Source organism: Diabrotica undecimpunctata, chromosome 6 (assembly GCF_040954645.1).
Source record: "Diabrotica undecimpunctata isolate CICGRU chromosome 6, icDiaUnde3, whole genome shotgun sequence".
In the NCBI taxonomy this organism is placed as follows: domain Eukaryota; kingdom Metazoa; phylum Arthropoda; class Insecta; order Coleoptera; family Chrysomelidae; genus Diabrotica; species Diabrotica undecimpunctata.
This window is the reverse complement of record NC_092808.1, coordinates 87,673,508-87,695,877: the sequence shown is the minus strand read 5'-3', so window position 1 is coordinate 87,695,877 and position 22,370 is coordinate 87,673,508. Positions and strand designations below refer to the sequence as shown.

Sequence of the window (22,370 nt, the reverse complement as noted above, 5' to 3'; positions counted from 1 at the left end):
GAAAAACAGAGAGCGCCAACTACTTTTATAAATAAAAAATAGTAAAAATTAAACTGAAGATGAAGAAATTAATAAATTAATAAAGAAATTAAAATAAAATAATTATTTAAATATTAATTAATAGAGATGTGACGTTTATAACGTTACAAATTTCAAATTGACAAGTTGTGTAATGCTTCATTTTATCTGCATAATTTTAGCTGTGAAATTAAAATCATACATAAAATAATTAAATATTTATTGTTATTTAGATATGGTATATTTGAAACCCAAAAAATAGCTTATGCTATTTTAGGAGACCTCTAGTTATTTAATTTCAGTATGCAATTTTTTTCTAATAAATATTGAGCCGCTGAAACAAGCTAATTTTATTAAGTAGCGACTGCATCATTTAAGCCGTGAGCCACTGTATAGTCACGTTACTTTTAGTGTGGATCAATCAACAAGTCAGTGTTGAGCGGGGTCAATAAGATTTATGTCAGAAATACCTTAGGCACATACGCAGTATATTAATACAGAGAACTTAAATTTCAGAAGTCGTTTTTACCCGACAAAACTACAAAAATAGCTTTCTAAAAGTCCTTTTGCCCCAACACTAGAGCAATAATGAACTCTCTGACTCGCTGACGAATTACAGAAACTTCCTTATGATATCCAACTAGTCGCGTGGAATACCACATAGTTATCAGCACAAGAACCAAAAAAAGCACAACAAATCAAACGCATACATCCCATCCTATATTTTTAAATTGAAGCTTCTATACTAGCGTTGTATTACTTTTTTATCATAATCATCATCATTCTGGCTTTACAACCCTACGTGGGTTCTAGCCTCCTGAAGAATTTCTCTCCAGTCGTCCCTATCCATCGCCTTTCTCCGCCAAGCACATATTCCTATATTTCTCATGTCTTCATCGATGTTGTCAACGAACCTTGTTCTAGGTCTTCCTCTTCTTCTTTGACCAATGGGTCTATCAAGGAGCGTTTTTCTAGCTGGGTCATTTTGTTTCATCCGCATTACATGCCCTATTCACCTCAGACGTAATATCTTAATATGTTTTACGATATCAGGTTCCTGGTATATTTTATAAAGTTCGAAGTTATATCGTCTTCTCCACAGTCCATTGTCATTTACTGCTCCATAAATTCGCCTTAATACTTTTCTTTAGAAATATCCTAACATGTTTTCATTACTTTTTGTTAATCCAGGTCTCTGAACCATATATTAGGACTGGGCGTATTATTGTTTTGTAGACTTTTATTTTTGTATTTCTCGATATATTTGTGAATTTAAGGAGGGGGTTGAGCCCAAAATATCATCGGTTATCTCTGCGGTAGTATTATTTTCAGTGTTAAGGAGCGCTTCCAGGTATACAAATTCGTTCACTGCTTCGATGACGTCGTTTTCTATAAGAAGTGTACGTAGTATTTGTGGTTGCGTGCTTATTTTTGTATACTTCGTTTTGTTGGTGTTTATTATTAAACCCATTTTTGTAGCTGATTTTGTTATTGCTACATACGCCTCTCATACAGCGTTCTCCCAACAATACTGATATCATCAACATAGGCCAGGATTTGCACTAATTTATTATATATTGAACCAGTGGTTGTGATTTGTGACATAAGTATTTCTTTTTCCAAAGCCAGATTGAAGAGTATACAGGAGAGAGGTTCTCCCTGGCGCAGCTTGTTATTTGTTTTAAAAGATTCAGACAGTTCCCCCTGAATTCGTACTCTACATTCAACTTTTCCAAGAGTTAGTTTTGTTAAATTTACCAACTGATTTGGTATTCCTAGTTCTTTCATTGCTTTCAACATTTCTCTTTTATTTACAGAGTAGTAGGCTGCTTTGTTGGCTATAAATATGTGATGAGTATCAATGCCATATTTTAGTGTTTTTTCCAAAATTTGTTTTAGGGTTACAATCTAATGAACTGTCGATTTACCACCTCTGAAACCAGTCTGGTATTTTCCTACTATCCGTTCTGCATATGGTGCCATACGATAGTACTGTGTAATTATACGCTGCATTTAGAAGCGTAATTCCTTTGTGGTTAGAGCATTCAAAGATATCTCCTTCTTTGTGTATGGTGCAAAGTATTTCAATATTCCAATCATTGGGGAGGGATTTCTGTGTCCATATTTCTTTTATAAGCTGTTGTAATGTCATTATGTTATCATGGCTACCTTCTTTATATAGTTCAGCTAGATTATCTATTCCAGGTGATTTGTTTCTGGCTAGTTTTTTCACTGCACCTTTAACTTCAAGAATCGTTGGTGGCTCCTCTTCCCTCTCGTCTATTCTCCTTGCCTCATCTCTTTCGTCTTCCAGGTTTTCTTCTTCTTTCTTTATATTAAGTGACTGGTTAAAGTATTTCACCCATCTATTCAATATATCTTTCCTTGTTGTTAATAGGTCGCCATTCTGACTTTTGCATTGTCTTGTGGTTGCCTTATATTCTATTATGTTGATGTTAACTTTCTTATAGAATGGTCTGAATTCTTTCTTATTGTTGACGATTTCCATTTACGTTTCTCATTTAGGTGGTGTATTACTTTTTTCTCTATATTAAAATGCTGAGGAAAGCATCATGAAACTAGCGCCACGAGAAGAACTCAAGGGGAGCGTGACGAAATAGCCGTTCTTCACATTGATTCACTGCTCTCGATCGATTTGTTTCTAGCCATCATATATTTATTATAAGCAGGTTTAAAATAAATACTGCACGAAAAATAAGTAACAGACATTAAATAATAAGTTAAAAATAAAAATTTAATAGTCATAAATCTCATCCAATTAATAACAATATTAAATTATCTGTATAAACTTTCATGACACTTCTTGTTTTAAAATAATTTCATATAAATATAATCATTATATTTAAACATCTTATTTATTTTATTATAATTAAACTTACTATTCGATGATATTTATTTATATTTTATTTATTATTTTTATTATTTTAATATTACGTCTGAATTTGACAGGTTTTCCAGAAGTAAACAACGTATGTTTTGTTAATACGTTAGCAGCTAGCTTTTGGCACAAACATAACAAAATATTTTAGTATAATATAATTTGTTTAAAATAAAATTATAAATAAATATTAAAATTACTTTAAATTTTAAAAATATTATTTAAACTTAAAAAATAGAGAAAACATAGTATAAAGCTTCACACTAATCTACTGTACCGCCTACTGTACATTCTTTTTTTCTCCTTGACTCTTTTCTGTGTTTTAGTATCGTTTTTAACGTTGTTTTTCCATTTTTTTTATTTTGTAAATTTTCTTATTTATGAATGACAATGAATAGTAATTTTACTGGATAGAATACTTCTTTTATTTTTTTTTATTTATATATTTATTATTTTTACTTCACAATAAGTTTATTTTGACCTTTTGATTTCTACTTTGAAAATCGTTTTCGAAATACAAATTAAACGAAATTTGTTTAATTTTAAAAAGCATTTTCGTTGTTTTCGCTTTGTAAATGGTGACCTTAAGAAAATAAAAAAGAAAGATGGAATGCTGAGGAACCTTAATATGTTAACAGATTAACTGGTACAGCACCAGCGCTAAGGAGTTTGTTCTATGAGCATTATAAAAAATGCAATATCGACAAAATTCATCTTTTGTACACTAAGTTTGTTGCGATAATGGACGCAACCATGAAGACGTAAAGCCATTATGGAAATTAATAATAAAACATACTACATAAAATATATTTTTTATACCTTTATATTGTAAAACAATTTTTCACAAGATATTAAGTTGTTCTCCAAAAATTTAAAAAAGTTTTATTTTGTCCTTAAGCCATAATGTCGAGCAAATTTTTAAATTAAAAAATGTTTCAAATAAGAAAGAAATCTTTACTTTTTATTTTATATTCACTTCAAAAACCAAGGCCTTGAACATACTTGGCTTAATATGAGAACGCAAACGTTGAATTACCGAGCCCTTCTTGTTCCAATTGTTAAAACAGATGTAGATATACGATTGTTTTCATTCATAAATTTTCCTTGAATTCAGTCATCCATTTAAAGCACACCCGAAGGATTTAAGCGAAAAGTTAAATGTCACCATTGATTTTCCACTGGAAGTACTTGACGTATAGGAGAGTGTTTTAAAATAAAAATAATACGACAGAACAAGCTAACTCGCTGTTAAAATATTTCTCCCCCATTTTAAATACATCAGAACGTTATGGAATTATCTCGGATAAATGATTATAATTGGCATGTAAAATACCTTTTAACAGCTTCTTCTGCTACTAAAATATATAATATTTTAAAATGTAAATACAATTGAGGTCAAGCAAAATACGTTGGAATTAGTCTAAGAATTTTAATTCACGTTCGCTCCGTCCGTAATACATATTGGCAAGTAAAGTTTTTGTACCTACTAACGGTTTTACCAAGATAATCCATTTCTAGCAAAGGAAGTCGCTAATATGTTCAGTTTGTCGTCTCAGAAAGATTCCTTAGAACAACTTTGGGCAACCTCCGGACCGCGGGTAACATCCGACATCGTGCTAGATTATTTCGTCTCACCACTATTCCTTGTTGAATATTAAAACGGGCGGCAGCGTTGCACATACTGAAGCTACCCTTTGAAGTCTTATTAACAAACTACTAATATAATAGTTTTTTCTATCATACGTAAAGTACGATCTTTTGCTTGACAATGACAACGAAAAGTTGACATTTATTGAGGACCGACACTTTGTTGCTCTAGAGCGTGAAAATCTAAAAAGCGCGGCTCATTGAAAGCAAAACTTGGATATTTAAAGTTTTGAATTAACAGATTTAAAAGTTTGTACAAAAATTAAATATTTCTGCAATTTACTTTATTTATTTACTCAAGTTTGATCAAAAATTGTGACAGTGAAAAGATCGACTTTAATCTCTATATTGTGCCGCAGGATGCTTTTTATTTTTTTAAGGGGAAAAACTACTTCTTATTGCCAAATTTATAAAAATCTTAAAAAGGGTGAAATTTGGTTCAGATCTATCAAATAATGATTGACTGATACTCTAACTATAATTTTTAAAAATTCATTTAACCGACCCCTAATTGCTTAAATTTATAAAAAAATCTTAAGAGGGGGATAAAATTTGAATCGGATGGTTTGGATAATAATAGTTTTATATTCTTAATACCTATAATTTATAAGTACTTTAACCGTTAAAAATTTATTTTTTAGGATGAAAACTACCTCCTATTCCGAACTCTACAAAAGAGTTTATAAACAGTAACATTTGGTTAAGATAAATTAAATAAAGATTTTTTGTTGTTCTAGATATAATTTCTAAATATTTCAAACCTTAAAAAATTTAAAGGTTAAAAGTAGTCTTCATTGCCAAAATGTATAAAAATTTAAGATAATAAGATCTGGTGTGAGCAACGTAATGATAATCGAAACACAAAATGTATACAACCCTATTTGGTTACCATGAATCTTTGTAAGAGTCTTTTAAGTGGGACCATGGAGAAATTAATATATTATTTGAAAGCACTTGTATAAATTATTAGGTCCCTAGATTTTCTTATTTTTTGTGGCACCGTTTCAAAATCCCCACTAAATTGTTAAAATCTTATTAAATCAAATCTCGGTGAAAGAATAACTCTTTCTTCTCAGATGAATAACGTCACTAGTATCATATATATGCCAAAAATCATAATTTAAAAATAAAATCGACCTTTTTTGAAATTTATGTCATGCATATAAACATATACATAAAAGAAATTTAAAATAACAATCATTATATTTGTCCCTTTCATCTCAACGCCCATGACTACTATATGTACTAAATATTCAATGATAAATAAAATAGTTTGGAAAATTAAATAATGTATAAAATTAGCGAAACGATATTAAAAGATATATTACGATTTCTCCATTGTTTGATTTTTAAAACCAAAGTGACAAAAATCAGAACATATTAATTAAAAAAATATATTCCCCCATTGGGATCGAACTCGCGACTTCTGGTTCTAAATACCGCGCCTCAACTCATTCGACCAAAAACATTAAGTAATAAGGTCGCTAATCAATGTCATTATTTGTCAAGAACATTATGTCAGTTTTTTGGTTGTATTTTGTGTTTATTTATTTATTGTATTCCAAAAATGGAAAGGTTATTACGAATCAAAGAAGTTCCAGGAAGAATATTTATTTGCAAAAGACTTTGGCCAAATGTATATATCTACCGAATTAATATGAAATAATAATAATATTAATAAATATTATATACATTTACAAAAGGAACATTTTTATTCTCCAGAGAGAAAGAAAGAGAAAATATATCTTGTGTTGCTCTCTTACCTATATCTTACATATGTAATGGTTTTGCCAATTCACTCCCGTACAAATTTTCAACGTCGAATGCGCGTATAACTGCAAAAAGGAAAGGGTCAAATTAAGATAGATGACTATCTGATGATTTAAAGTGGTGTTGCAAAAGAAACCAGAGAAAGAAGGAGTCGCCCTGTTAGTAGACAGACAATTTTTTACACCAAGAACAAGAATATAAATAAACCTCTGAAAGAATAGTAAGTGTAAAAGTTAAACTGGATGTCAAACCTCTGAATGTGATAGCAATCTATGCACCAGAGAACAACAGAGATACCAGCACAAGGGAAAACTTTTACGAACACCTTCATACTGTAATAAACAAGACCTCAAACGATGAATACATAATCATTATAAGTGATTTTAATGCCCGTGTTGGCTATGATATAGTTCCAGGAATAAAACAGCGATATAATGAAAATATCAGAAGTGAAAACGGAGATCTTTTGACAGACCTCTGCAGCATAAACGAAATACGTACTATGATACATTTTTCCGTTACAAAGAACAATACAAGATAGACTGTATTCTGTTGACTAGAGAGTTACAACCCTTTCAAATCTTAGATGTAAGAGCATTAACATCAGCAGAAATAGGAAGCGATCATAAATTGGTATTGTGCAAAATCCGAATGAAAACACATATATGCGTATATGTAACAAAACACCAAAATACACCACAAAGATAAAAGTCGAAAGCTTACAGGATGACTCGACAAGATACCTATTCCAGAAAAGAAGAACCGAAAAAAACAGAAACAGATATATCCCAGAAGGTGATGGAGTCAAAGAAAGCTGGGCAAAAATTAAGTCTAATATCTTAGCCTCGGCGAAGGAAGTTCTTGGTGAAAGAAATATAAATAAAAATAAATCATTCCCAAGGCGAAGAACTACATGGTTTTGTACATAAGTGAATAAAAGAATAAAGCTTGCCTGAAATACATGTCAATACAAGAGGCATACCATATTTACAAGACAATTAGAAACGAAACACATGCACTTGTAAGAAAAATAAAAAGTGATCACTGGGAATGCTTTTCGAAAGAAATGGAACATTATTTTTACTGTCTGCAAAAGGAATGATGGCGCTTTATAAGAGGTCAAAGAACGGAGGTAAAGGAACTAATAGAACCAAAATACATAGAAAATGATACGTGGATTGACTAGGTACCTAAAAAAGCTCTATGCAGAGGAAGAACAAACGGCGCTAGAAATGGAAACACTAGAAATGACCACAAATCAAAAACTTAATATAAATGTACAGGAAGTTGATAGAAACAGCTAGAAAACTACAGAGGTATAAACTTTTTAAATACTACGGGGAATTACACTATCTAGCTATGGAGACCTGGACAAAGAAGTGAGAGATCAAGTGTAAAAATCAAACAGACTGGGAGGATGCCCTAATAACACTATATGGCGAAACAGACACGACACATTAACACTGAGATGAAGTCAAGAATTTATAAAACCAGTGTAAGACCAATAATAACATATAACTCAGAAACCAAACCCGATACAGCCACAACGCAAAGGCTGCTGGAAACGGCAGACATGAGAGTACTGAGAAGAATTACACGAAATACGCTAAGAGATCGAAAGAGAGGTAAAGACATTAAAAGAAAATGTAATAGAGTGTATAAATGAATGTACACAAAATAGAAAAAAAAATGGTATTAGCAGAATGGAGGAGACCCGTGTCGTCAAAATAGCAAGAGATAAGTCACCAATCCTCTTAAAAAATTTCTTTTACGCCACTGACCCCTACCCTAATATGTCTATCAAAAGTTCCAAGAAAGTTTTTTAAAATTTTTCTTAACAAAGAAGATATAATAACGTCGTTTTCGACATTTTTCAATTATCGCCCTGTACCTAGCTAATGTGGGTAGCTATTGATGATTTGATTGGAAAATAGTTAGTAAAACGAAAAAAGAAGTCATGACATCTTAACTACTTTTTTTATCTTCTCTAGTTTTAGGTACATAGCTATATTCTGAAAAACATACCAACTTGGGACACCCTGTAAAGTGGATGTAATTATACTAGTTCTATTCCAAATTTATGTAGATGATGTTTAAGTTTTTCTTAGCCCTTCCCTTTAAAATCTAATGATCCAAATTAATAATATCGCTGGAGGCATTTTAATCAATTTTTTTAAAATCGAATAAAGCAATTAAACTTTAATAAATAAAAGAAATTACAGTATTATAACAATAAACTAAATAAATAAAGCAGCAAAACTGAATCATTTGAATAATTTCTATCATCATAAAAATAAATAATAAAAATATCTCGACAAATATGAAATTGGTACAACCGATCGAAATAAAATTTTTATCAATTTATATTTACTTTAATTATATCAAATTTATATCGTATACAATATACGAGATTTTAACGTTGCGTTGTTTATAATAATTATTCATCATTCAACTACTAGTAACAACAAGTGATTTGCCTAACATAATATACTGCTCTTTGGCAATCCCTCTATTGATTTTCAGAAATACCCCAACATAACACAACGCGATAACATCCATATTACATCTGTACAACAAGTTGCTTTAGTAAAATTTCCAATTTCGCCCACAATAAACTAACACAGTTACAGGTTATGTAAATCTATTCACTTACCACAGCTTCCCTCTCGGCATTAATCATCAATGATGTCAAAACCATATCTGTTTTCCGATTGACAAGATCAGATATCAATCCGTTCCACTTTCCGTTTTCGTTAGTTCCCCATTTTCCGTCTTCAACCTTTACAAGTTCGTAGGTGAATCCCAATTCTTCACTAAACTTTTGTAATAAATCGATACAAAAACCGGAACAGCATTGGTAATAACTTCCGTTTTTATGAGCCTGGGACATGTCAACCCTGAAAAAAACAGTTATGATAAAATCAGCTTAGCCATACCATTAGAAATTTATTAAAGTAACTATTTTAAATTAAATAAATGGAATATGTTTTAAATAAAAATAAACTTAAACGTTAAAAACGAGAACTTACGTAATAATGAATTTAAATATCGGAATAAACTTTTCTAAAAATAACCATCTTATAAATCAATTATTCTTATATTATTTTCCGAATCAAGAAAAATACCTAATAAAATTTTTTTTAAACACGATTTTTAAACAGGCTTAAAATAATTTCTTATACATCAATAGAGATTTATAACCGGAAAGAGAATAATAGTCTGTAATTGAAATCCTTCTTTGGTCCAGAAAAAATTGATTGGCAAACTTCATTCTAATAAACGTTAAACAAACGCCATTTTATATTTTCATAGCTTTTTTATAATAAATCCATAACGATATTTTGGTTGTGACATAATTATTTGAAGTCCTAGGACTACTAGGTAAGAAAATATAATGAAATTATAAAGAGAATAGTAGAAACAACGGTTTAATTTTCTATACAAATAATAAGATTATACCCTTATACAAAATGTTATATTAAGACTCTACCTCTACAGTGGTGGTTTATTTAAACATGAAGTAACGTTTAACAAACGTCATGTCTATTTACGTTTCTCGTTTTGCATAAATTGTAAGTAAAATAATAAAAACGGATTTATTTTCCCATACACACAGTTATAATATACTGATCTATACCATATACTATCAGATATAAACTTTTATTGGTTGTATATAAAGTGTTGTCAAAAGTATATACATTTTGACAGAATTATGTATGATTAGAATTAAAAATAATTTTAAAATGTTTAACATTGTTTATTTACAATCAAAAATGATTTTTCAATATTTTCTCTGCATTAAAGTTAAAAATATAAGTTTGTGCATTAATTCAATACATTTTAATAATTATAAATTTAATGAAAAAATTCTAAATAAACTTAAATTTTAAAATCTACTGAGAATGTTAAAATCTAGTTGAGTATACTAAATTCATAAAATTTCCCATATTAATTTTTATCGTAATTGTAATATATTTTAATCGTAGTTAATGATAATTTACAGTCGTTGAGTTGCGCCAAATGTAGGCAATTTACAGTTGTTGAGTCAGAAAATTGTTAGATGGTGGGCGAACAGCACATTCAGTACGCAAGCTGCCAACAGACGTTCATAGCAAACCAAATGCATTAAGTAACATTAAAAAAAGAAGTGTACTGGTTGCAGTAACGCAAACGAGTTGAGTTATTATCTGGTATAAATGCTTGATGGCTAATAAAGATTCACTCGAAGCATTACATAGAAGTATGCAAGATTTAAATGGAAACGACAAACTATTCGGTGATGCTGTATTACTACTGCCTGGTAACTTCCGACAGCCATTACCGCTTATTCCTCTCTTTAATTAAAAGTTTTAATACATTACACCAAGTTTCAATACTTAACATCCATCAAAACTGCATTTTGATCAGTGGGGTTCACACAGCATTTTACATTACATATTTGAAAGTGTATTGTTTTGTAATTTTTGACGCTAATTAAGGCTTTTAAGTACTGTTATAAAATTATCATACGCTGGCTGATGATACTGTCATTTTTTCTGACAGTCTTGAAGGTCTGCAGACACTGGTCTCCAGGGTGGCAGAAGTAAGTAGCAGGTTTGGGCTTGATATTTACATAAAAAAACCAAATACATGGTTATAAGCAAAAATAGGATACCACCTGGTCAATTACTAGTTAACCAACAGCCTATAACACAAATCACCAACTTTTGTTATCTGGGTGCAAACTTAAATGAACAGTGGGACCAATAGACGGAAATTAAGATAAGGATCGAGAAGGCAAGATCAGCTTTTGTCAAAATGAAAAAAATCTTTAACAGCCACGATATAAAATGGGAAATAAAAGTTCGTTTACTAAAATGCTACGTATTCTTCGTTATTTTATATGGCTTGGAGTCATGGACCTTAACTGAAGCATCACTGAAGAGACTCAAAGCATTTGAGATTTGGTGCTATAGACGCATGTTGAGGACTTCCTGGATAGACAGAGTTACCAACGAAGAAGTACTACATAGAATGGGTAAAGAGCGCGAACTAGTCGTAACCATAAAACGTCGCAAACTAGAATACCTGGGTCATATAATGCGCAATGAACAACGATATGACCTACTTCTGTCCAAACTTCAAGGTAAAGTGCATGGGAAAAGAGGTCCAGCACGAAGAAGAATATCCTGGCTGCATAACCTGCGAAAATGGTTTAACTTAAACAGTACCGGACTTTTCAGGGCAGCAGTCAACAAAGTCAGAATAGCCATGTTAGTGTCCAACATCCGTAACGGATAGGCACCATAAGAAGAAGATAAACTTATAGAACGACCTATTACATACAAAACTAGTTTTTGAGTGACCTTGACATATTTCTTCGATGGTTTTATTATTAGCTGGACTGTTGGCAGCTGTTCGAGCTGACCAGCTTGTCAGTCTTACGCCAGTCAGTCTTACGCCAGTCAGTCTGACGCAAAATCTAACCCTGCGTGGAACTGTTCGCAAAAACAAGCCCGACACACCAATGTAACTAAACAGTTCTAGAAATCGAGCTATCTTCTCGTTTGAATTTGCCCTTTCATAAATGTTGCCATGGTACCTAATGTACTAAAGAAAAATAAACTGGTCCAGTTCCTGTCTACGCAACATCAAAATAAGTCTGTTTCTGATAAAGAAAATAGAGAACTAGAAATGATATTAACATACAATTTCGACAAATGGACAACTGATGATGTCGATAAAATAATTCGGGAATACACGTGTACTCGACACACTTCTCGCTGTCCTTATCGACCATTTATGAACCCTCTTGATATTACGAAACTAAACAGTTTCGTCATAGATGTAGCTAAGAATCCAGGTTTCTCATTAAAGAAACAATTTCTTCAAACACTAGGCCAGCAGCCAGGAAATCCTAGCATTTACAGAGCAATAGCTGTACGCGGAATAAATACTTTATAGCAAGAAAATCAAGTCGACCCAATAAATCAAAAGAAACAAAGAAGGTGCAATTTGTGTCCTCGTTCACTTGATAAAAAAGTGAACTATAAATGTGTGTGTAAAAAAAATTTCACTGCTCAAAAGATAAAAGCAGTGTCCAACATATTAATTGTAATTTGCATTGTACTTAAGACAATGACCCTATTTTAATCTTTTGGTTTTTTTTTGGTTTACTTTTTTTATTTTAATAAAGTTTCCAGGTAGGTATATAAAAATCAGTTTTTTATTTATCTCTTTTTTAAAACATATATTAACTTACTAAAAATTACACGTTTCCATAACAAATGATAGTACTATACGTAACAAAATTGAACATAATTGTTCAAGGGTTAAATAAAAATCCATGATTTCTGAGTTTCACCATTTCAAGGATTTAAGACGTTTTGGAAATCAGCTCTTTAATTACTAGTTAAAAATTTTAATATACATAAAATAAATGCTTATACTAGTACTAAGTACTAAGTTGAGATTGAAACAGATTTTTTATTTTAAGATTTTTAAAGTTCTAGACAGAGCAAGAGCAAGGCACTTTGGCACAATATCATATTGGATCATTAATGAAAATTGTGTATTTATTCTTAGTTTACAATACATACAAGATAAAACAGTTGGCGGTTTGTACAGAGTAGGTCGGAACAATAAACACACTTTTTTTTCGAGGAATCAGATAAAATATTGCTATGAGCATTTTCTTAATTTCGACGATGTGCGCGACGTTCAGCTGTCTCTAAGAGAAATCAGTGTCAAATTTGGTGGACAAGGCTTTATAAAATGCAACGTCGTTAAAAAATGTTTTACAAAATTATGTAAATGTAAAAGGTCTAACGTATTGTACAATTCTAAATGTCATCATGCCCCACCATGTTAGAATAAATACTTATTTTTTAGTTTAATTACGACAATATAAAAATAATAAACATTAAAATTAAAAACGAATCCTAATATTAAAAAAAACTAATCTAACAAATTATGACGTTTTAATACCTGATCAAAGTTTGACGGGTTAAATTCTAATTTCATAAAATTAAATTTCGATGCTTGCCTGACCAAATTAGTTTCTCCTAGGTTTGACGTTTTCGGTAAAAGGCCGAAAATAGAATTTATTTTGTGGTTGGACTACGGCCGTTATTGAGACCTGAGGATGAACTAGTCAAATATATATAGGTATGTATATATATAATAGTAAATAGTGCTATTACAAGTTGTTTAAACAACCGCCAAACAACTAGGTTATAATAACAGCTCACTACTTTACAATAAATCGAATAATTTTCATTGGACTGCATTATATTATATCTCAGTGTTATCAATTGTATTCAGTTATCATGTTAGTTTAAATTTTATTAACGGTGTACAGAAAAATGAAAGAAATTTAACAGAAATGCACAAAATAACAATTTTACAGAATATTAGTGAGATAACACACGAACACAACTGGTTGCTGGTTTATTTTATGAAATTTTTTAAAATTTGCTGCTTAAATCTTAAGTGGAAATTAGTAACATAGAGACATACTACGCAAGTTTAGACAAGCAGGACAGATAAAAACAACCAATACGATGATACAAAATTGTATATAATGCTTACGTTTAAGGAAAATCTACATACTTTTCGAAAACTACTCTCAATCTTCGATGTAAGCCGTTTAATGATTATGTTACCCTAAATGAAAGTACATAACCATAAAATGATAAGTACCTACTAAGGAGTCCCTCGAAGATGATTTTAATATAAGAATAAATTTATCTGAGCAAATGATGGCAATATTAGGTAATACTGTAATCCAATTACAAAGTGTTTTGTTTTTTGATAAATGCACCTTGATAATAACACTTTATGATTATGCTTATCGTTAAAATTGCTTATATTGGTCTAATGCTTAAATTCTTTACTGCATTACAGAATACCAATTAATAATAAAAAATTAGTGTTTGGGAAGGAACTGTTGAAAATTTATTGTAGGTTCCTTTATAACTTGATGTTATTTTTAATGGTTATAATAATTATTTAAAATCCTTAAGAAACTTTAATAAAAATCCAAAAACCCACAATATGCAGCTAATAGGATATGGTTTTAGTAAGATAGAACACAGCCTCATTACCCAATCAATGTCAGGCATTACCTCAACAACATATTATTCCTAAATCGCTGCATATGGACTCTAGGAACCATTGAATGGCTAGCACCATCTCCTTATTTGACGTTATTAGATTTTTTTTATCAAGTTATGTCAATAGTGTTAGAAACAAAACTTAACCACTCGACTTAATTTACTTAAAAAGATAAATACCATTTGAGATTAGATAGATCCCAGCTGAGATGTTGATTTACGTTAGAAAAAACTTACTAAAAACTATTGAAGTCTATTAGGAAGAATCTTTTACACACTGATATTAGGAATTTTTTGTTTTCTTTGCGGTTTTCATTAAATAAACAGTACCACTTATTTATTTTTAATCGTTTTTTAGCGAATTTCTATATTCAAATAATGTTTCTTTGGTTAATGATAACTTTAAACAATAAATCTGAAAACACACAATAACACCGAAAAAGTTAAATATAGGATAAATAGGAAAGGTATAGGACATTATGCATTAAGTTTATACAGATGGTTATGAAAACTCTAAAAATTATTAATATAATATATTTACTCTTTTTAATGAGAATTACCGACGATTTCATGCTCCATGTGCCTAGTTTCCCACGCAATTTTTTGCTACTTTTATATTGTAACATAAAATATTATAAAAATTTGTTATTAACTATCAAAATATCCAAATATACATACCATCTCTGCATACATTCGTATTTTGTTGCCAAAACGAGGCATTATCAAATTTCTATTGCCTGGATTTTCAATAAATGGTGTAGATAGTCAACTATTTATTCATTGCCTATTAAGTAAATACAAATTATGCAATAACTATATTTCTTACTTCTTTCTCTAACTACTTCTTTGATTTAATTTTTTAATACGATTAGTATGATAGCTGATAAATAGCTTAAAACTTAAACACTGTTGTTCCTTGAATGTAAATGCAGAGAAAATTAAAACCATTTAAAATTATGTATTACACTCTAACCCGTGTCTCAACATTTTAAACTGGTAATTTTTAACTGAAGAGAGATGAAGGGGGAGGTTAATAATTTTATCCAGAAAGAGCAATTTTTAGAAATAAAAATCAACCTCTTTAAAATTAATTTTGTTCTTAAAACTTATAAAAGAAAATATTTCATATCCTCCATTATTTTACATAGAGAAATATTTTCATTATTTTAAACTTTATATCATAATAAACATATCCGTATCAGTATTTTCCAGGTTAATAATTTTTGCGGTAATGAAGTTTTAATCCAGTCAACACCAATGTAATCTTTTTATTTTTGGCATTATATATTGTGATAAAAACGTTACATAAAATATCGGTTGGATTGTAAAATAAATATAAATATATTTGGCTTCATCATCCAGTATTCTGCTTGATCACGTATTGGTATATTAAATTTGGCCTATATATATATATATATATATATATATATATATATATATATATATATATATATATATATATATATATATATATATATATATATATATATATTTAATATTACAGATAATGTTTATATTTCATCGACCGTCTCATAGTTAAAATTTTAATCAAACAGGCAAATATTTGTACAATATAATTGGTATTACAATTATTGGTATTTCAACTAAAGTACTGTATTGATTAATTTAAACAAAGTAAATCATCAAATCAAAAACTACATTAAAATTTATGATAATTCTATCATTTACAATAAATGGTTAAATGGTTTAGATTCAATAATTATTACACTACACTATTGACGAATAAATAAACAATATACCAGGTATAGCCCAGGCTCAGGAACGATATGCAGCGCTGGCAAAAATATCTATATATTTTTAAATATCTACAGGCAGTAGATACTGGGTAGTAATGGGTGGTTAAAGCGTAGGCTGGCCTTGTTACCTTCCTTGTATACCGTAGGCAAAGAGATACCAGTCTACCCTGCTATAATCCCAAAACCGCACTAGCGGTATAAAGGGAAAGGGAGATATTATTATAACAAAAATTTGAAACTTACTTCATTAAAAACCTGTTTTATTGATAATTCCAATGTAAAAAAGTCAAAAAAAGAGGAAATGTTGAAAGAAGATACGGAAGCGCCATTCGAGTTTATGATGTAGAAAGTCGATACATAAATAACTAATTCCTTTTGTTTGCTACACTTTAATTCAAAATTAACAAACACCAAGATTTTGCCTAAAAACTAGCATTCAAATAAGTTTAAGCTATTCTCAAGTGAGTATTTAATAATAGACAAACTTTAAAAGTAAATTACTTACAAACAGATATCCTGTGAAATTAAAATGTCACCGCACAGAAACAAATTTGAAAGTGGGGGTCTAGCAAAGCCATTCGTGCATTGAATGTTGTGCAGTAAGGAGCTGGATATTTTTACACGGTTGCATTATTTCTTTTACTCGCGATATTTAAATTTAATTTTGTTGTGATTTTACGTTTTGTATTTGTGTATTTTGTTTTACCCATTTTCTGCAAACGTTCTTTTCAGAACTCTGTTAAAATGAAAAACTGTAAATTTAAGGAAATAATTGTGATATAAAAAAGTAGATATACCTAAATTAATGTTATTTAATATTATAACATGGAGTTTAAGAGCAAATTATCTAGGCTTTATGAAAAAGGAAGTTGGAGAAGGTGTTACCATACCTCATCATTGCATAAAAAAGCGTGTGGCAGCGAAAGTATAATTTATAGAGTCTCAGTTGAACAAACGAAAATTGAACAAAGTATGTCTTATAGAAAGTAGTAAAAAATACCTTCATGTAACCCCTAACTTTAAATGCATTTTAAAGTTTTGAAACGCCACATTTTTCATAACTGACGTTTTATTACATCTCTTGTGATCTAATTAAATTTTACGTAACTGCCTAGTCCAGTAATCAGAGATTTGATCTCTAAAAATCATAAGAAAAAGCTGAATTTTGATGAGAATATCAATTTTGGGGACCAAAAAGATACAAAAAAGTTTACCACTTTAACCCCTGGTCTTCCCCCTAAAACCCCCCTCCTCTTAGGGGGAAAACAATAAAAATCGATTTACCAAAAATTTGTACGTCGTAAAAGAAAATGTTTGGAATAAAAATGTAGTTAAGATAATTTTGAATAATAATGTGTATTAGCACTTATTCTGTAGAATAAACCAGAAATTTTAGGGGAAGTCCGAGGTTAAAAGTGGTGAACTTTTAACATCTTTTTTGGGGTCCCAAAATTAACATTCTCAGCAAAATGAGCTTGTTCGTATAGTCTTTAGAGGTTCAGTAGCATTTTCGTCTCTGACGACTGGAGTAAGTTCCTATTTATTTAGTTATTTTTATATGATATCCATAGTAAATTATGTATACTAGCACTAATGAAATAAATGTACTTGCAGGGCAATGCTCCTCGTTCTCCTCTCCAAGAAAACATATTAAAGAGAAAAAATATGCAAACTATTGACGACGACAACAAAGGGGTGTTAAGGCATATTATTCATAATATGCATATAAGCGACGCAGAAATACCTCAGCTAAAAATATTCTGTCTAAATTCAAAGATGCTGTGGGTTATCAAGGTAGTCGAGAATCTTTAAGATTAATTATAAGAGATATTGGCTTCCACTGGAGAAAAACAAAAACAAATCGAAGATTTCTAATGGAAAGACATGACATTCAGAAGCTTCGTATACACTACTTAAGAGCTGTTAATAAATATCAGTATAATAAGTACATTCACTCAACACATACCACACGCAAAAGTTGAAGTGATGATTCCAATGAAATTATTAAGCAACTAACATCAAAAGGAAATCGTTTGATTATTGTACATGCTGGTGCTGAGTGTGGTTTTGTTCAAGGAGCTGCCTTAATTTTCAAATCTGGTACTAAAACAGGCAAAATGCGATGGAAAAAACTGTCATAACTTTAAAACACAGTAATTTGGAATGGGATTTTTCTGATGAAGAAGAATCAGATACCGAGGATCTCTAACCCCCCATGGGTAAAAAAAATCTAATTGATTTTATATAACATTATATATAGTATAGCATACTAAACTAAATAATTACTAAGTATATTTAAAATGTCAATAATAAAATAAATAAATAAATGTTATTTAAAATATAATATAAAAAAACGAATAAAAAAAGTTATAATAAAAACATGTCATATTTATCTATTATTTGGTAAATATTATATTTTTAACAAATCATTATTTTTGTTTTTCTTCTAAGCTGAGCTTTTTATCGAGAAATAGTTTTTTTGTAAAATGTATGACAAACTTTTCTTAATTTGTATAAATTTTTTTGGGACACACTGTATATCATACCTCACGAAAAATTATTCATGTCAAACTAAAAATACCCCCTATTATTGTGATCATCCATGACTTGCGACTCGTTCGGAAAAAATATATAAAATATATTTTGGATGGGTTGGAGTCAATTAGTCAATTAAAGACTTTTATTGACTCCAACCCATCCAAAACATATATATATATATATATATATATATATATATATATATATATATATACATATATGTATATATATATATATACATATATATATATATATATATATATATATATATATATATATATATATATATATATATATATATATATATATATAAAACATACTGGATATTAGTGACTGTCGATATAAACAAACAACACAGTTTATTAGAACTGCAGTCAGAAAGTTTGGCCGGGATCTTACACAAACACTCTTTTGACTTTTGGTCTAGCTTTCGGAATTGTTTTATTCCTTTTTCAAGACACTGTAATTAGAAGAATGTGTAAATATTTACAATATATCACAAATTGTCAGTGCAACTTACTAGTCTTTGAGATTATTTATATAAAGCTATGACACTCAACAATAATAACACACATATAAAATATAACATAAAATAATGAAATTCATGATTTTATAGGGAGGATATGTGAAAATGCTAGTCTACACCGATAAGCATGAATATATTGACCACTTGAATGACAACATTCGCGCGTTATTGCCGACATACGGCGACAAATATTAGACAAAATGATCGAAAAGTGGACCTCCAGATTAGACTACATCAGAAATCATATTTAAGTTATAATGCCAAAAGATTATCTTTCGAATAAAGTCAATTTCATGTTAATTTATAAAAACCATCCTTGTTTTATACCTCTAAAAATAACACTCTTTATTTTAGTCGTATTTTAACAAAAGGGATAAGGTTTAAAACACGTTAATAATGATTTTGTACGTACAGTTGGAAAATTAGTAAGAAAATAAATTTTTAAGAACTGTAATATTTTAAATGGACGTATATCGCACCCTTGCTGCAAAAGTGACATAACTCAAAATTGGTTATATTTGAGTTAGTCATGTTAACGGATTCCATATTACTATACGCATCCATCACCGGAAGTGTATTAAGTTAACTTCATGTATGGGCTGCGAAGTGGCAATAATGTCACTTTTCATGTTCCAAATATATATTATTCTGCTTAAGTCTTATAACGATAGTTGTGCTTTGAGGGTTGTTGGTGTAGGACGTGGTTACAATTATACAAAGCTGCAGTATTTCGAGTTGCGTCGTTTTAAAGAGAAAATTGCACCTGTCTTGGTTATTTATTTTGTGTTGTGACAGTTTTTTAGGTGAAATATTAACTATAATTTTTTTAATTATACTTGTGTCGTTTTAGCTAATTACAGTAAATATACCTGTCGAATATTATATTATCAACAATGTCATATTACTAATTTTGGCTAAAAAAATTCATCACAACTATCACTAAACTGAAAAGAAGTCCGTGAGAGCCAGAAGAAGATAAAAAACCGTCACAAGTCAAAACAATGATTTTTTTAAAGGTTAAAAGCTAGTTTAATCTAAATAAGACTACAGTCTTTACGTTGAGACATCAATAATTAAATCAGCTGCTTTTAAATATTCTAAAACATTCTGTTATGTCAGAACTAGTTTTTCAATTTCTGAAAAACTAATTTTTTCCAGTTTTGTCACTTTTGCAGAAGTGGTGCGATATATTATAAAGGAATTTAAAAACTTCAGTTAACAAATCACTCTACTTAAAGGCTTTAAATAATACTGTACTTATAGTACAAGTTTTTTAAATAAAAAAATACAAATACAAAGCGAATTAAACTAAGGTTAACTGTTCTCATAACCTAGTTTCTCCATGTCACACAAAATAAAACGCAATCTTCAATCCTAATTGCAATATACTTATTTATACTACTATTAAAAATATTGTATATTACTAATATACAATATTTTTCCAATAAAGTGGGAACAATATTATAAACCTTACTTTTTAAATAAACTCATAGGAAGAAGTCTAAGAGAGAGTTAAATCAGATGATCTTGCTGACCATTTAGTAAAATATCTTCGTCCAATCCATTGCCTAGAAAACAATCATTATTAAGGTATCGCCTTACGTTTATATACAGTATATAAACGTAAGGCGATACTGTAATGCGGAGGTGCTTCATCTTCTTGGGCAAACAAATCATCTTCCGAGTACTTGCTATTATTTTCGATCATATCTATCAAAATGGAATCAATTCTGTCTTCTAATGCCTCTAGAAATATTTTTCGTTAAAATTTTGTTGCAAAAGGAATGGCCTAACATGCCCAATGGCCCAATATGATCCCCATAAATTCCTGACCATGCGTTCAGTTTCAGTGGCTGTTAAGTAAATGTTTCGTGAAAAACTATATAATTTTCGTCAGTCCAACAACAGCAATTCTGTCAATTTGCATTACAATTAAAACAAAAGAATATTTATCCAAAAAACAAATATGAAATAGAAAGTTCGGATTACTATTTATTTTCTTAATAATAATCCCAAAAAACTATAATCGCCTTCTGCCTGGATCATCTACATTTATTTCCTATACCCAGTTTATTTTGTAGGGATGAAATTTGCAACGTTTTAGTATTATTCGGACTATGGATTCTTGAACTATTTTATTAGTATTTGAAGCAGTTTGCAAATTAATGTGATCTAAAATTACTACTTCTGCTGCATCAGTGTTAACACGTTTTTTACATTCCCTTTTTTATCAGCTACTGACCCCGTTTCTCAAAATTTTTTAAATAGTTTTAATACGTATGAGTGATAAAGCAGCTTATTTTGATGAAATTGATTAATTAATGTCGCTATTCCAATAGTTTCTTTATGCAATTTTACCCATAATAAAGTTACTGTGTTTTGGCTTTTCAAGCAGGTATGGACTCATAAAGTGTAGATTTTATTTCATGTCCCAGGTACCTGGGACATGAAATTATGATTGGCAGGGATAACCAGACTCATGAACTGAAGAGAAGAATCGGCCTTGGGTGGGCAGCATTTGGAAAACTGAGAGAAACTTTTAAAAGTGAGCTGCCCACATGCCTAAAGAGAAAGGTATTTGATCAGTGCGTCCTCCCAGTCTTAACGTACGGAGCAGAAACACTTACCTTAACAAAAGCAGCAGCTACCAAACTGAGAGTCACGCAGAGAAGAATGGAGCGGTCCATGTTAGGAATAACTCTGCGAGACAGAATAGCCAACGAAGACATCAGGAGAAGAACCGGAGTGACTAACATCATCGAGAAGATAGCCAGACTAAAATGGAGATGGGCAGGACACATAGCAGGAATGACAAATGGGCGATGGACAAAGAGGTTATTGGAATGGAGGCCAAGGGAAGACAAGAGAAGCGTCGGTCGACCACCTACAAGATGGACTGACGATTTAAGAAGACTCAATTAAAACTGGATAAGAGCGGCGCAAGATAGACGGGGTTGGCAACATGAGGAAGAGGCCTATGTTCAGCAGTGGACTCTTGAGGCTGGATGATGATGATGTAGATTTAAAAGCATTTAATGTAGCTTGACGAATGAAGTAAATAATTTGAGCAAATTGAGGTGTTTTTTTAGACACTCATTGACAGTAAAAATTTATTGTTTGCA

The 22,370-nt window shown here is 30.3% G+C and overlaps 1 protein-coding gene across 1 annotated transcript in view; it reads right to left on the bottom strand.

The window, feature by feature from the left end:
- The window catches only part of Nmdar2 (glutamate ionotropic receptor NMDA type subunit 2), a 642,550-nt gene that overhangs the window by 187,621 nt on the left and 432,559 nt on the right, over positions 1 to 22,370 (bottom strand). Inside the window, exon 6 of the mRNA XM_072534844.1 lies at positions 8,988 to 9,231. Coding sequence (XP_072390945.1) covers positions 8,988 to 9,231 — 244 coding nt within the window. The remainder of the gene's footprint in view (positions 1 to 8,987; positions 9,232 to 22,370) is intronic.